The sequence below is a fragment of the Panthera uncia genome (assembly GCF_023721935.1).
Source record: "Panthera uncia isolate 11264 chromosome D3 unlocalized genomic scaffold, Puncia_PCG_1.0 HiC_scaffold_8, whole genome shotgun sequence".
NCBI classification, from domain to species: Eukaryota; Metazoa; Chordata; class Mammalia; order Carnivora; family Felidae; genus Panthera; species Panthera uncia.
In genome coordinates this window covers 39,708,047-39,724,234 of record NW_026057586.1, presented here as the reverse complement: position 1 = coordinate 39,724,234, position 16,188 = coordinate 39,708,047, and the positions used below count along the sequence as shown (strand labels likewise).

At 40.1% G+C, this 16,188-nt stretch overlaps 1 protein-coding gene across 3 annotated transcripts in view; it reads right to left on the bottom strand.

Annotated features, from left to right (window-relative positions):
- Positions 1-15,080, bottom strand: part of GAREM1 (GRB2 associated regulator of MAPK1 subtype 1) — a 200,046-nt gene extending 184,966 nt beyond the window's left edge. For 2 of the 3 annotated variants that reach the window (XM_049619530.1, XM_049619531.1), the window contains exon 1: positions 14,490-15,080. In XM_049619530.1, coding sequence (XP_049475487.1) covers positions 14,490-14,610 — 121 coding nt within the window. In that variant the 5' untranslated portion in view covers positions 14,611-15,080. Of the gene's footprint in view, positions 1-12,383; positions 12,503-14,489 lie in introns of all 3 variants that reach the window. The other variant, XM_049619532.1, reaches the window with a different exon arrangement.
- Positions 15,081-16,188: the final 1,108 nt, after the last annotated feature.

The following is a 16,188-nucleotide window of genomic DNA, read 5'->3' as shown; positions in this document are numbered from 1 at the left end:
GAAAAGTGTGCCCTTCATCCAAAAAATAATGGAAGAAATATACTTTCAATTAACTAGTCTAAAGTTGAGCGCAATTTGCAAATGCTTCTTGAATTCTGAAAGGCACATTCTCTGCCTCTCTCTCTCTCTCTCTCTCTCTCTCTCTCTCTCTCTCACACACACACACACACACACACACACACACACACGAACAGCAGCTTAGTAAAGTATCATTTTAAAACAAATTCTTCCCTGGAGAAAACTTATTGCCAAAGCATCTGGACTATATTCCAGAAGGCATTTAACAAGTTACTATCATTTCCCAGACTCACCAGAGTAGTGCTGGCTTTAAAATGAATTAAAATTTTCTTTAGAAAAACAAATTTCAGGCCTCCCACAGCCTTTGGAAAAGAAGAGTAAGTCAAGATTGGGGTGGCCCTAGCCACAACTTCTCTTCTTTAAAAAATAAAGGATTGTTTTCAGATTTCATCAACTGTAAGTATTCTTAGATCACAGCCCAATGCATTCCCTGAAAGACAGGTGCGGTTGAAATGGATTTTTCTACTTTTAAAGAGCAAAATGAATTTGACAAAGATAGTTCAATTCAGTAGTTAAGCATACTTTTGAGTAAATGGGTTGGCACAACAACAGGCTAGAAGAAAAATAAAAATCTTACATCATATGCAAAAATTAATTCCAGACAGATTGAAGACTTAACTAAAAAATTTTTAAATCTTCCTAGAATATCTAAGAAACTACATATACAATCTCGAGGTCAGAAAGATCTTTCTTAGCCAAGAATGAAAACACAAGAAAGAGACTTGTCTGTGCATATAAAAATTAAAAACTCTGAATGGATAAATAGAATATAAACAAAGTCAATAGATAAATGTAAGTAAGGAAAACTTACATAATATATGTTATATATATATATATATATATATATATATATATATATATATATGGAAACATATATAAGGAAAACTTACATAATATACAAACAGCATCTAGAAATTGGCAAGAATGAGTCAACAAAAACCAGCAAAAAAGTATGATTTCAATTTGCAGAAGAGCATTCTAAGCGGTAATCATATAAAAAGGGCACAAAATCACTAACAGGGAAATGTAAAATGACATAGCAACAAGACCTCATTTTGTATCTGTTAGGTTTGCAAATATTTTTTAAAAACTTTATAATAGCTAATGTTGACACGGATTTGGAGAAATGGTATTCTTACCCATCAACGATGGAAACGAGAATTGTTACGGACTTTTTGGATAGCAATTTGGCAACATCTATTATATCATTTCTAGTTCTGTGAATTGTGATACTGGGATGAAAGACCCCCTTTCCCTCATATATATATTTTTAATGTTTATTTATTCTAAAAGAGAAAGAGAGAGAGAGAGGCAGAGAGAGGAGAGAATCCCAAGCAGGCTCCATGCTGTCAGCATAGAGCCCAGTGAGGGGCTGGATCTCACAACTGTGAGATCACGACCTGTGATGAAATCAAGAGTTGGGCACTGAACCAACTGAGCCACCCAGGTGCCCCCCCCCATATGTTTTCTATAAAGAGTTAATTTTGATCTTTGCATGTGAGGTTAAGAGAATCAGTAAGATAGTGGTATCAAAGATATTTTGGGGAAGAAATAAAAGATAGAAATCATGGACTTCTATAGAAACAATGAGCAAATTAATGACTTATACATATGGGGGTTTAGTGAAATTCAGAGGCCAATAATTAGAAACAAATTGAACACGAATCAATAGGAGTATTTCCACACTGTAGAATATTGTGCAGCTGTGAAAAAGGAATGAATTTGTTTTACATCCCATGATTCAGAAAAATTCTCATGAGTGATATAAGCAAAAGGCCAAAAGACATGTATAATGTAATCCCATTTTTATACAGCAATGATAGATTTCTGTTTCAGTATGTGCCTTTGTATGTGTATATAATGTTGATGTGGGATTATGTGAGTACGGAGAAAATAGAAAGGATATGTACTGTATTATGTGAGTAGGCAGGGTTGGATTGGAGGAACAGGGGTTGAAGTGAAGGGAGAAGGCAAAAAAAACAAACAAACCTAAAATGTGCGCTTACGTAAAATTGTAATGTGTGTCTATGTGTGAACAGAGGATACATGAAAAGGACAGTCACCAAATGCTGATGGTGGTTATCTCAGGGTGGAGGGACCTCAAATTATCTTTAGTTTTTAAATATTTTTATGTATTCAAATTCTTTTTAATGAATGTATTAAGTTCAAAATCAAGGGCAATAAAGTTTTGTTTCACTGTGACAATTTAAAAACTAGATAGGTTAGACCTAGTTCATATATTTCCCTCCTCTTCTCCCTGGGCTCTACTCATTAGCATAAAACTCTTATAGTATCTACTGCACAGTATTCAACTGTGTACAGTCTACTCATTGATCTCTTCCCAACTGAGTCAAGAAAAAGAGAGAGAGAGAGAGAGAGAGAGAGAGAGAGAGAGAGAGAAGACTGTGGGGAGGGGTGAGAACAATTCAAAAACTACCTGATTTACTGTAAAGTTAATTTGAGGCTTCTTCTTTGACAGTAGAAAAGAATCTCAAAGTCATCTCATACTTCACTTTTAGCAACCGTCACCTCAACCCACTGATAGAACTATTCAGAGAGTTCCCTGTGCCTAGTTAGTAAAGGGATATATGTATATTATTCCCCATCAATCACTGCGTATACACAGAGAATTAAACTGGACTTTCCCTCTTATCTGTGGTTCCCTTCTTTTTTTAAAACAATATTTTAAATTAAATCCAAATTAGTTAACATATAGTGTAATAATGATTTATGAATACAATTTAGTGATTCATCACTTACATATAACACCCAGTGCTCATTCCAACAACTGCCCTCCTTAATGCCCATTACCCATTTAGCCCATCCCCCCACCCAATACCCCTCCAGAGCCCTCAATTTGTTCTTTGTATTCAAGAGTCTCTTATGGTTTGTCTCCCTCCCTGTTTTTATCTTATTTTTGTTTCCCTTCCCCTATGTTCATTGGTTGTGTTTCTCAAATTCCACATATGCATGAGATCATATGGTATGTGTCTTTCTCTGACTTATTTCACTTAGCATAATACTCTAGTTCCATCCACATTTTGCAAATGGCAAGATTTCATTCTTTTTTATTGCTCAGTAATACTTCAGTGTGAGTGTGTGTGTGTGTGTGTGTGTGTGTGTGGTTCCCTTCCTCTTAGACATTATAATGAAGTTGACATTTACACAGATGTTCAACAGAAGAAATGAAATGACATCCAAGCCATCATGTTTGCTTCTCTCCCTATCTGGAAGTTGTCTGTGAATTTCTAGTATTTATTCTCTCACATCAGCACTTGGGTTCTAAGCTTCAAAAGGCTCTCAAACTGCCCAAATGTAGCACTTCAGGGCTCATTATGGATTACCTGTAAAAAGAATGAAATATTTTTATAAACTTGTCAACTTATTCTTAACCCTGAAAACCAAATAGTGACGAACCTTATTTGTCAGCTCAATTTCATGCAAAGCACAGGAATTTTCAACAATGAAGTAGCTGTGGGAACCTTTTCATGACTTGAATTCAAACACAGTTGTGAATACACAGCATGGATTTACCAAGACTTTCACGAGATTATTTTATTTTATGCAATGGGAGAGGATTCCTTCTTTCAGAGGACTGGCCACAAGGCAACAATGAACATAACACTTAAAACCAATATCCAGGTTGATAAATAAAAGCAATCATAATTATCCAATTTCAGGAATAGAGGGAATACCTCTTTATGAACATCAACTGAGGGAAAATAGAAGGAAAGTTTTAAAAAGTGATTAAACCCCACATGAAACCTGCAGAAAACCAAGGGAAAAAATACTAGCATTTTATTTTTTATTACAGCTTTGAAAAACTCTACCAAAAAATGGAACAAAGAACTCATAAAACTCACAAAAGAAATATGATAAAATTATTGATGCTATTCTAATAGTAATCAAAGAAATACAAATTAGAAAAAGTGCCAATTCTTAAATGATCTAAATTGGCAAAGACTAAGAAATAACTACGATTTCAGTGATGCACAAAATGATTGGCTTAGTCACTACTAATGTACAAACTTTCCTAGATACAATTTAGCAACACATATCAACAATCTAAAAATAATAAATTCTGAATAATAATCCCACTTCCAGGAACCCCAAATAACTAAATGTTAAAAACTGACCAATTCAGTTACAAAGATATCCTCAAAAATATGAGACTCAAAACAACCAAATGTTTAACAACTAAAAAATGGTCAAGTAAATAGTGGTTTATTGGTAATAATAGATTCCCACCCACAATTTTATTTTCAAAGAATATTAATAATGAAGGAAAATGCTCATGATCTCATGTAAAATCAAAAACATAGTTTTCTCTCTCTCTTTCTCTCTCTCAAATATAAATAAACATCAAAAAAATTTTAAAAAGGGGGGGTGGCGCCTGGGTGGCTCAGTCAGTTAGGTGTCCAACTTCGGCTAAAGTCATGATCTCTCGGTTTGTGGGTTCGAGTCCCATGTCGGACTCTGTGCTGACAGCTCAGAGCCTGAAGCCTGTTTCAGATTGTGTCTCCCTCTCTCTCTGCCCCTCCCCCGCTCACACTGTCTCTCTCTCTCTCAAATATAAATAAACATTAAAAAATTTAAAAAGAAAGTTTTTTATATGGCTTGGTCCCACTTTTAGATACAGTCTCCATTTACATGCCATGCCTGCAAAATAGGAAAAGGTTAATAATGGTTATATAACAAGTTATATAACTTCTGGAATTAAAGCTGATACTCATTTTTGTCATTTTTTTGGTCTATGTTTTCCAAATTCTCAATAATAATGATATCTGCAGAAAACCAGTAAATATCTTTTTAAAACACAACTACCAAGCCTCTCTGTCAAAAAAAAATAAAGCAGGGGGGAAAAGCACCTTTAAACAACTGGACAATTATTCCCATCGTGTGTATCAGATCAGAAAGAAAATCTGAAAAGTATGCATGCCAAAAAAGAAAGTGAGAAGTGTCTTATAATAATAATTTCCCACAAATACATAACTTTTCATGGCTTACTTATAAAGTACTTTCACATATAATAGAGGGCCTTTAAATAGAACTGCTTTAAGGTTTTAGCTCATGCTCAAGGATGAAAAGAGAAAAGTTGGAGCAAGAGGTTCATACTATTTAAGCTAAAGAAAAACCTGAACAAGAAGGTGTCAAGAAATTAGGGCTGAACGCACGGTTAAGTTTTGTGAAGGAAAAAAAAAAAGTGAAGAAAAAGCATCAAAGCACAAATCTGAGTGGCAGAGACTGCTAAACAGCTTCTGCCATCCAATGCTCCGCTCTCCTGTAGTAAGAACCCACGGGTACTGTGCCCAGTTCCTTACTTTCCCGTCTACAGAAGAGTGTGTAAGTCCTCACCAATGAGATGGAAAGTGAAGTGCTGTGTTAGGAGTTGTGGTAAGGCAATTAAACTTCACCTAAGGTCATGATCTTCTGGTCTGAATTCAAGCCCTTTTACCTTTCCTGCTGTATAAGATGCAGGCATGATAGCTAGAGCTCCAGCAGCCATTAAGTGCCATGAAGTGAAAACCACCTCCGAAGGATGACAGAGCACAAAGACATGAGGAGCCTGGGTCCTTGACTCTGGATCTGCCATATCTATCCTGGAGTATATACCTTTAGACTCCTTTTATATGAAATGAATGAAATCTCCATATTGTATAAATCACTATTTTTTTTTTTTTGGTCCTATTATACACAACTAAAGTTAACCTTAACTGATATACCTGGCCATGAGGAGCTTGTGAAAATTTCTTCTGATCCTATCTATTCTCAGTGGCTCTCCTGTCTCCCAAAAAATGGGACCAAAATAAACATGAAAACAAGGAAAAAAAAACAAAAAACCCCAAACCGAAGAATATCTGTATAAAGCCTCATGTTATTTACTTATTTTTAAGTAGGTATTCTGAATCTTCTAGAGCTCTATTTAGAGATTAATTAAACTGTTTTTAACTTGGGTCTGGTGCTTGATTGATTTTGTGGGTCAGTGGTTCAAGGTAAAATGGATCTTGCATTATTTCAAACATTAACCTGAAACAGACTAAAAGTGAAGACCTTGAAGCCTAAGCTTCCCGAGGACCAGGAATGACAATGGAATGGATGTTAGTTCTTCAATTTCAACCATCCTTTGCTCATACATACTTCCTTTGCTGCTAAAGGAAGAGTGAGGCAATTCAGGGTGTCAGTCATGAATAGAACACCTTCACAGATGGATATCCTTAAGTTACCAACGTGGGCTTCCTCAGGCATTTCATTAACCTTTTTCTGAATGGATGACAGAATGTTATAACCAGTGAGTGCTTCCTAACTACCTACAAGGTTAACAGAATATTTAAAAATAGAAAAGTAAACACTTACCTTTTTTCAGTTACTTTTAGATATTTGAATCTAGTTCCTTGCCAAGAGGAAAACACTGTCAATGTGAACTAATTATCAAGAGCCTATTCTCACTTCTAACACCTTAAAGACTGGTATATAGAAAACTCATATTTAAAAAATGTCTGAGCAAGGAAGTTTTCCTCCACTGAGTGGAGAAAAACAGAACATAACTTATTTTAAATCTTTACAGGGAAACATCCTTCAGCACTGTTCATATTCCCTTCTACACTGTAACTAGCCTAATCGTAATAACTTACTGAAGATGTTAAATATTAACCTAAGTAACAAATATCTTCATAAGACTTCACATTGTACTTTAAATTCAATAACTTGGAATTTATTAAACAACCATTAAGTCATCAAAGCCCAACTGGTATTTAAATACTTCAAACTAGGCTTAAGAATTAGCAGAATCAATTAAAATGACTTGCCCTTTAATTATAAAGTAATTCATCCACAACACTGGAAAAAGGCTTGGGAACATTGTTTTTTCCTTCTTCTACCACCATGCAGTATCCCTACAAGGGCATAAAAGGAAACTCACTGTCTGGGATTAAGACACTAAGGTTTCAAGTCAATCTTGGGGCTATTCTAGGAAGATGACAACTGTACCAAATTAGCAGTTGTAGTTTCGTAACACTATTTAAACCAAGTGGCTTACTTTGCTTAGAAGTAAAATCCCTGGTACCCTGGGAACATGAAACATTGAATAGTTAAATGGTTAGCTGACTATCCAATCAGTCCTATTCTTTATTATAGCATAAGAGTTGACCGATTCCAAAGATTTATGGTATTCTAGTCCACATAAGATTAGAAATTCAATGACATAGCTACATGTTAATATGTAGAGGAGGCATCTGAATTCCAGAACAAAAGAACTAGCAAGAAGCCAAAGAATCTAAAATTGAGTTGAAATTTCTAGAAATAATTTAGTTAAAACATTAATAACTGGGGCACCTGGGTGGCATTAAACTTCAGTGAAGGTCATGATCTTCTGGTTTGAGTTCAAGCCCCATATTGGCCTTGCTGCCGTTAGCACAGAGCTCACTTTGGATCCGCGGTTCCCCTCTCTCTCTGCCCTTCCCCTGCTCATGCTCTCTTTCTCTCTCTCTCAAAAAATAAATGAAAAACATTAAAGAAAAATAAAAAATAAAATAAAATATTAACAACTAATGATCCTAAGAATCATTATTTCATCATGATGGTCAACTAAGTCTTTATTTTCCCTACTGCTAATTTTAGGACATACCATCTTAGTTTCAAGTTATGTATTTACGCACATGTCTAGCTCAACTGAAACAAAAGTGAAATTCTATTTCAAACTTATAGAGGTCGCAGATGCTTTAATAATACAGATGTGTTGGACCTGAAAATGTTTAATACTGAGATTTGCTCATTCATTTATTAACTGCTTATGGGATATCTCTTCTATGTCAGACATTGTGCTAGGAGCTGGCAAATAGCAAAAATAATTGTTAGATACCTTTAACCTGAAATTCAAGTAAACATTTTTGTGCCACTAGGAGTAGGGGTAGGGGCTGAGATGTGGGGGAGCATCATCATGTGGAAATGTCTTCTAAAAGGCTTAAATCTCATAAGATTTAAAATATTTTAGTATTTTCTATTTTGTTAAATATAACACAATGATACATAAACCAGCAATAAAAGTTATTTTTCAAGTTGCATAGCATAGCTGGTGTTCTTAAGATTGATAATCCTGCTGAAGACCAGAGGAAGTTTATGAGTTTTCTTAGAACTGCAGCTCAGTGAGTAAAAAGACAGATACCTCAGGAATCTCAAACAAAAATAAACGAGTTTACAAGCTGGCCTACAAGGACTTGCCACTTCAATAAGGCAGCCAAATGAGCAAAAGAGAGTCGAATGCTCTTTAAACTATGATATGGTTGATCAAATGGTCAAACCAGTTTTCCTTTTACGGATGACCAAATGTCTTAAGACTTCCAAAACGGCCATCTTACTTGAAAAACAAGAACACCGAAAGAGCGATATCCAAATCTTGTCTTGTGGGTCTAAGTGCTTATCACTGTCCATGGTCTTCTAAAAGGTCCTTTCCTATTCTTCCATAATTTGTAGGCATGGCGAATTAGAGGTGATAACTAGAGGAAAGTAAAATAATATGGTATATAAAAGAATACTCAAGGGACTTCCTTCATCACCCATTTGGTGCAGAACATTACACAAGGCATGTTTTTCCTAACAGTTATATAACTATAAGCGCTCAGAAAATCATCATGAACCCAGTAAAAGCAGTGATGAATATCTACTAGAAAGAGATTCAAGTGGGTTGGTAGCATTTGGTCAGACTTGCATGTGATTCTGGATTAAGTTAAAAGCTTCTTTCCTAACTTCCTGTTCTTTCCCAAATCCAATCTTGGGTTAGTTCACAACACTTTCTCTCTGATAAAAACCTTACATCACCTTTTTATAACCTGTGGATTACTAGATCTCAAATACTCTGAGGGAAATAGGTAGGCTAAAGTCACCCTGATAAAGTCAGTATCTTTAGCTTTACAAAAATAATAAAATACTATTTGGTGGACTTCAGTTGCCTAAATGATACACTCTGAAGCTTCTCTCTCAACTGGTCTGCACCTCCATTACTCTAATCTTATCTATGTGCACTCTTTTGCAATACACATGTATTTCACATATATTATGCGTTTAATTATCACAGTAAGCAGATACACAAGAATGCAGGTTGCATGAGCACAGAGGTGTCTGTTTTATTCAATGTTATTGTCCCCATATTTGTAACAGGGCTTCATACACAGCAGGGACTTAATAAATATTGATTGAACAAACTAATCAAAAACTATGAGATACATGGACCAGTATAATATATATTTTTTCTGCACGAGAAAACTACAAATCAAAGGGGTTAGACTTGACCAAGATCACATAACTATGAAATGGCAGCTCCTATAACTGAACAGAGGTTTCTAAGACCCAAATCTAGCATCCTTTAAACTACTGTCTCTCCTACCTGGGGCATGCATATGTATGCATGTATGCATATGTATGCCTCTTACAATATAGAATGTCAGGGAAAATGAAACCACAGATAAGCACATCTTCTGGGAACAAGATTCACACAAAGTTAGTTTAGAAAAAATATATATATAAAACATCAATCGTGGAGGTTTTGAGAACTTAATTTCAAAAATAAAACACAGATCTAGAAACACCTTTGATATCTGCAAAGAGCCACATGGAGCCTCCCTGAGTTCAGTGTCCATGTTTCTGCTCCTTCAGCCTTACAGGCACTTAAATGGTAGTTAGAGAAGCACTTCAGCACAAAGCCAGGACCAAGTTCCCACAGTGCCAACACACCTGGGGATTAGCATCAGCTCTGATTCCTCTGCACATCTGGAAAGGAGAAGTTGCTGTTGATCACTGCAGCTGCCTCCAACTCCTACTATCTTTTTCTCTCTCCCTGTCATTCCATGCAGGCTCAGTCTTCCTCTTCCTTTCAGTCAACAGGACTATAAACTCATCTTTCAGTGATCTAGGCAATCATTCTTCGAACAGGGGTACACGTTAGATGCAAAGCCAATACTTCCCATCACAGCTGTCAGGGAATCAATTTCCAGAGCCCCAACTTCCCAATATTCTCTGGTCTAAAAATTGACTTGCCTGGGATCACAGAGAGACGTCCAACCCAGGATGAATAGAAGCTGTCCTCCACCACCTCCCCTTCCCAAAGACCCTTCACCCACTTTACAGAAACAATGCATCTTTAGATCTTTCTTAACTGCATTACCCCAGGGTGTAAAGACCTCAGGGCAACTAACAAAGCAACAAATAAAAACCCTACTGCATGTAAAGGATTGAGTCTTTAGCATTTGGGTAGCAATGCCTTTTCTAAATCAGGGAATTTCCAATTCTTTGTTTCAAGCAACCAGAAATATTCAAATATGAAAAGGCTTAAGGTCAAAAGAAATCTAAAACACTGGGTTTCAATTTATATACATATTTTATAACAGAAATAATGACAGAGTGATCCGTAAGACACTTTCAAACATAAAAATACATTACATTAGGATAGAATTCTGTAGCAGAAGAAAATGGGAATATAAATTTAAGGAGAAAAAGGTATAAAAATTTTAACTGTTTAAGAAGAACTTATTCATGCATTTTAAAAAACGAAGGATACTGGGAATCACTTATAGACCTACTAGAGTTTTTTTTTTTTAATGACGTAACAATTTAAAAGGTCAAGATTTATAATATACTGAAAGATGACATCCTTTGCAACTGTTTTCACTTAAGATGAAAAGTTTCAGCAATCAGCTTAAAAATATGCTGAGGGTACAAACTTCTACAGAATCGTTCAGGAGCTACAGGAACAAAAAAGTTGGAAGAACACTGTTCTAGACTAACCACTGGAGCCTTTCCAAGGTGAAATAATTGAAGAGACAGAGAATGTTCAATTTCCCTACCTAGTTTTGAGTTAGGATGGGTTGGAGATTAGCATTTGCTCCACCCTCTTCTTGGTCAAAAACACATGTGTTGAACCTGGTTCTACAGCCAACAGTTTCCAAGATTGATGACCAGGTTAAATATCTGATCTCAACTGTATTGCTGCTGACTGGGGTTAGCTAGCCTTTGCCTGTTGAGCATGTATCTCACCCCCGTAAGAAGAATCACTACTTTTGAGTACTTTTCTTTGTGTTTTTCAGAAAAATTCATGAGGCAATACCATGAAGGCTCATTATTCTGTATTTCTCTTATCATATGATGACAAATTTCACCCCTGGGGATGCAATGTTGACTGTGTGTATCTGACTGGCATTTCATAAGTAACATGCATAATGCAAAGAACTGGAGAGTTCTTTACTGTGGGGTTAATATTTTAAGTATGGCAAATGTCCTGAGGAGTGATTTCAACAGGCACATCTAAATACATAAGCCCTCACCTCAAACACCACGTTTTTCCTTCTTTTTCTGGTTTCGTACTCTCTTCTTCCCCACTGCTCCTTTCGTCTTTTCAGCCACTCCTCTGGGAAGCAGAAAGGAGTCTAAATATGATGGATGAGGCCAGCACTTAATTCGGTGTCTACACTGTTTGAAAAATATTGACTTTCCGGTCCTCAAACTCTCAGAGAGACAGTGGGGCTATTTAGAGTAGACATTAGACCTACTCTAAACCTACTCCCATTTAGTATGAGGAGGTAAAATTTGAGATAAAAGGTCTTTCTTTAGAGTCAGAAAGTTGGCTGAAAATCCCACTCCACACATTTACCAGGTATGTCACTCAATTTCTCTGAATCTCAGGTTCCCAAAGTCCTTAAAATGGGGTGCTGAGTATTTGAGACAATGCATCAAGCAATGAGAAATGTACAGCACGTAGTAGGCATTCAATAACCAACAGTTATAAAATTAGACGTTTAATGTTCTTTAATGACTGCTTCAAATTAGCCAATAGTTCTCTCTTGGCATAAGGTCAACTAGTGGCATGTTTTTCAGTTTCCTTCTGGTCTCTTTTAAAATCAGTGATTTGGAAAATGACTACTTTTCATGGCTAAGTATAGGGTGTGTGTGTGTGTGTGTGTGTGTAAAACATACCTGCAGTACTAAAACTGGGAAAAGGACAGACACAGAATGAGGACTGCACAAAACTGGAGATTTCACATACACCTTTTATAAATATGGCGGCATATCCTTAATATGTTCTGGGTGCTGCTGTGGAACATGGTTAAAAATAAGCAAGGAGTCAATGATCGACTCTTTGAAAGACTATCCAAATTTAATTGGTAAGCTAACACTTTCCCCTCATCATATTCATTTTTTTAAGGATATTTAACACTGTAAGGCTGTGGGGAGAGTGGTGCTCCCCCAATTCTCATGTGTATCGAACTCAAAAAAGGATTCACATATACTTATTCAGAAAGGCAGGAATATATACTAACCTGAACAAACAGATTTATGGGTAAGGGTATTCATGATATCACAATTTGTAACAGCAGCTCATGTCCACCATTGGGGACTAGACTGTTGGGTATAGCCATCCGCTCGGAATATTATGCAGCTATTAAAAACAAAAAAAAATTTTAATAAGATGGGATTGTTAAGTGAAAAAACCAAGGTATAAAGCAGTATTTGGCTGGGATTCCAAATTTGTGTGAGTCATTGTGATTCTCAAGTGGTAATAAGCGAAAATTCACAATAAAGAATTGGAATTACAGTGATCAAAATCCATTCCACAGCTTGAAAGGGCACAGTGTTAAGACTTGCTACCCACGTCCTAATTTTAAAAAGAAGTGTGGGATGAGTACAGTGCTGATTCAGATCCTTCTTATGAATGACAGGGATAGGACAGCAGATAATAAAGCTAAAAGTTAGGTCTGTAACTGACATTCAGCCTCTTTAAACTTTCAGTTTAATGAAGCTTTTGGGTGACTTTTATACCACATGCATCAATGCTCTCTGCCTAGCTAAGGGTTTTGGCAGAGTGTACAGTGATGAGAGAAGGTCGGAAAAGGTGAGGACTCCTAACCTTCCAATATACACATTTTTGCACAGTGGAAGAGGAAATGAAACTGTGAATACACACATACCCACACATACAAATTCAGACCTGGAGATATATAGTTATATAGTTAAAGCACCACTTTCCCACCCCCACTGTAAACAGGAATGCCTCAACATACCACCTGTCCTTCTTCCTGAGTTCATCTGCACTTCATTACTAGTTTGAAAACTCCTAGTTTATTCTCACCACTACCAAGACCAACCAAACAAGGATAGAAAGCATGCCATGCTTGTTTTCCAGGATTCATGAACTTTCCTGCATTGCTTTCTCCCATCAGTACTTCAAATGTCTAATCTAACCCCACAGATTAAGAAACAGAATAAAAATGCCTTTGGACATTTACACATCTCACGTTACCCACTGTTGTTACTCCCTTTCTGGAGTAACCCGAACCCTTGTGACTTGAAATGACATCTTTCTGCTCAATGCTCTTCTGACTTGGCCTGTGTGACCACAGCTCTATCTGCTTGCCTGCCAGCCTGGGCCCAAGGGCTTCCCGCAGCCCTACAGCAGAGCAAGCATGTTTCTGTGAACAGTCCGAAATCACATGAAGCCCAAATCAACTGAAGTTATAGTGAAAATACAAAACAAAACACACCTGAATGGACACCTTACATGGTACAATTCAAACTGACAGGGGTCTACTTGCTTGACACTGCACTTGTTTGCAGAGGTCACACTGCAGAACAAACAGCTGGGGGATGTCTGGCTGGTTTCTGGTGGTCAGTTTCAGAAAATACAAGCATTTCTTAATTCTGTGCTCAGGTTCCAAATCAATATAGGTTTTGGTCACTTAATTTTTTTTTTTGCCAGGCTGGAAATGTGCTAAGCTAATAATTAACCTTAAGCATACCATCACTTCTGCTAAAAACATTTTCTACACTCAGCCCCAAATTACTTTCAGTTCGGTTAAACAAAACAGACAAGCTGTAATAAAAGGTCTCTGAGAAATGTGATCCCTTTAGTTGGTCACCCAGGAGCTTTTCCTCTTAAATCTGCTGCTTCTTGTGGGGGTGGGAGGGGGGTGGGGGGTGGAGGGTGGAAGAAGGAAGGAGAGCATCCAAAATAAAGATGCCACCCAAAGCACAATGATTTTGTAAGAAAGTTGCCTAAGATAACTCTTCAGGGTTTCCCAGGTTGAGTAATTCCTGCAGGAGAGTGGGGAGGGACAGCTCGCCTCCAAAATTACAATCTGCAGAGGTTTCCCCAATGTTGATTTTTTTTTTTTTAAGGCGTCCTTTTTAATTACACTGCAAGGGCTCTGATTTTCCCATCTCTAGCTGTTGCTGGGGGTAGCTGAGAGCAACGCGCCAGGGCTGCGGCAGCCGCTCGGGCCAACTCCAGCGCCGGGGGTGGGGGCGGGGGTGGGCGGGCAGCCCACTCCCCACCCGGTCCCACCCTCCCGAGCACACGCGCGCACACCCATGCCGAGACTGCGGTCCGCGCCGGTCTGCCTTGCGCCGGCGGCCGGGCCGAGACTCACCGCTGTCCAGCCGCGCGATCTGGGGCAGCCGGTAAGTGCTGACCAGGAGGTCGAGCGGAACGGCCACCGAGCTCCACTTCACATCCTTGAGGCTGCAGCCCAGCGAGGGCGCCGGGTCCATCTTCCCCGCCTCCTCCTGCCCCGCGCTCCCGCCGCCGCCGCCGCCGGCACCACCCGCGCCTCGGCGGCGGCCGCTGCTCGCGCTCGCGGTCTAGGGCGCGCAGGAGGCGCCGGGCACTCCGGCCACGGGCAGCTCGGGGGCACGGCGGCTGAGGCGGCCGGGAGGGAGGGGGCCCGCGCCCAGCTCAGCTGTCGCTACGCGGCATGGCCGGGACGCCCCGCGTGCCCTCAAGCCGGGAGAGGACTCGCAGCAGCCCCGCGGCTGCGGGCGGCGGCGGCCGGGGTGGCTGCGGCGGCTCCCGCTCCGCCTCCTTCTCTGGCCCCGGGTCTGCAGCTGCGACGGCCGCCCGCTCGCCTCCTCCTCCTCTTACCCCTCCTTCCCTCCGCCTCGAGCGTGTGAGGAGGAGCCGCGGGTCTGAGAAACGCCATAGCAGCGCTCCCAGCACTGACCAACAAGGTGCGAGCAACGCCTGCGCAGCTCGGGGAGACGCCGCCTCCGCCTCCGCCTCCCCGGCGCAGCCCGCTCCGCCTCCCGCTCGGCCTCCGCCTCCCGCGGCCCGGCGGGCTCGGCTGGGCGTCAGCCTCTCGGCCGCGGCCGCCGACGCCTGCGGCTCGGCGCGCTCTGCAAGCTTTAGCTCTCGCTCCCCCGTCCGACCGCTCCGGCGCCCTGCAGCCTCGCCGGGCGCCACGGCGCGCCCTGACTTCTTCGCAGCCCAGGGCCCTTCCCGGAGCCCAGCGGGAGCGGAGCAAGCTCGGGAATCTTTCTCTCAGTCGTGGCGCCGGGCACGGTCCCCTGCTGCTCCTCACTCTGCCACCGGAGTTGCTAAGGCCACAGAAGAGACCTCTTTGGTGCTCACCTCCTGAGAGTGCCACAGACAGACCAGGCGGGGAAAGGCAGGCGTGGAGCAAGAGGCCGAGCCATTCTCCCCCAACCTCACAACTCTGTAAACGGAGCTGGAAGTTAATGCTACCAGTCTAGACTTTGCTAGGCAGCCTGGAAAAGGCCGAAGCACCCAGATGGAGAAAGGTGATTATGAATGATCAGTGCCCACAGAAGGGAAGGTGCCCATTGGGTTCAGTACCTTCGTTGTATGGAGACCGTGGGGGTATGAGGCCACTGACCCCGATAAACACGCCAAGGGAAAGAGCAAACGAGGTTACTGGGGGCCTTCTGCGGCCAGCTGTTTTCACATGCTCTTCTCAGTCAATTCTCTTCGATCTTTAAGGTTGGGATAATTCCAGTTTTCTAGACACGCGTACCTAGACATTAGGTAGTTTGGCAAGATTACACAGTTTGCAGATGGCAGTGCTAGGATTCAGACCCACAGTTGACTTCCCAGGATAAATCGTCCTGTTTCCCCCAGTATTGAGCATGGCCTGCGTGCTGCGGGACATAGCTCAGAAAGTAGAGGTGGCTGTTCAATTCCTGTTTATTTAAGCCTATCCTGACTTTTATGTGCTAATCCTTTTTTTAGCATAGTTTTACACCAGGAGAGGTGAGTGGTTGTCAGGTGGAAGGCTTGCATATCAACTCTGTTTTCCAACACGTATTCCATGTTCGGTGCATGATAAAACAGAC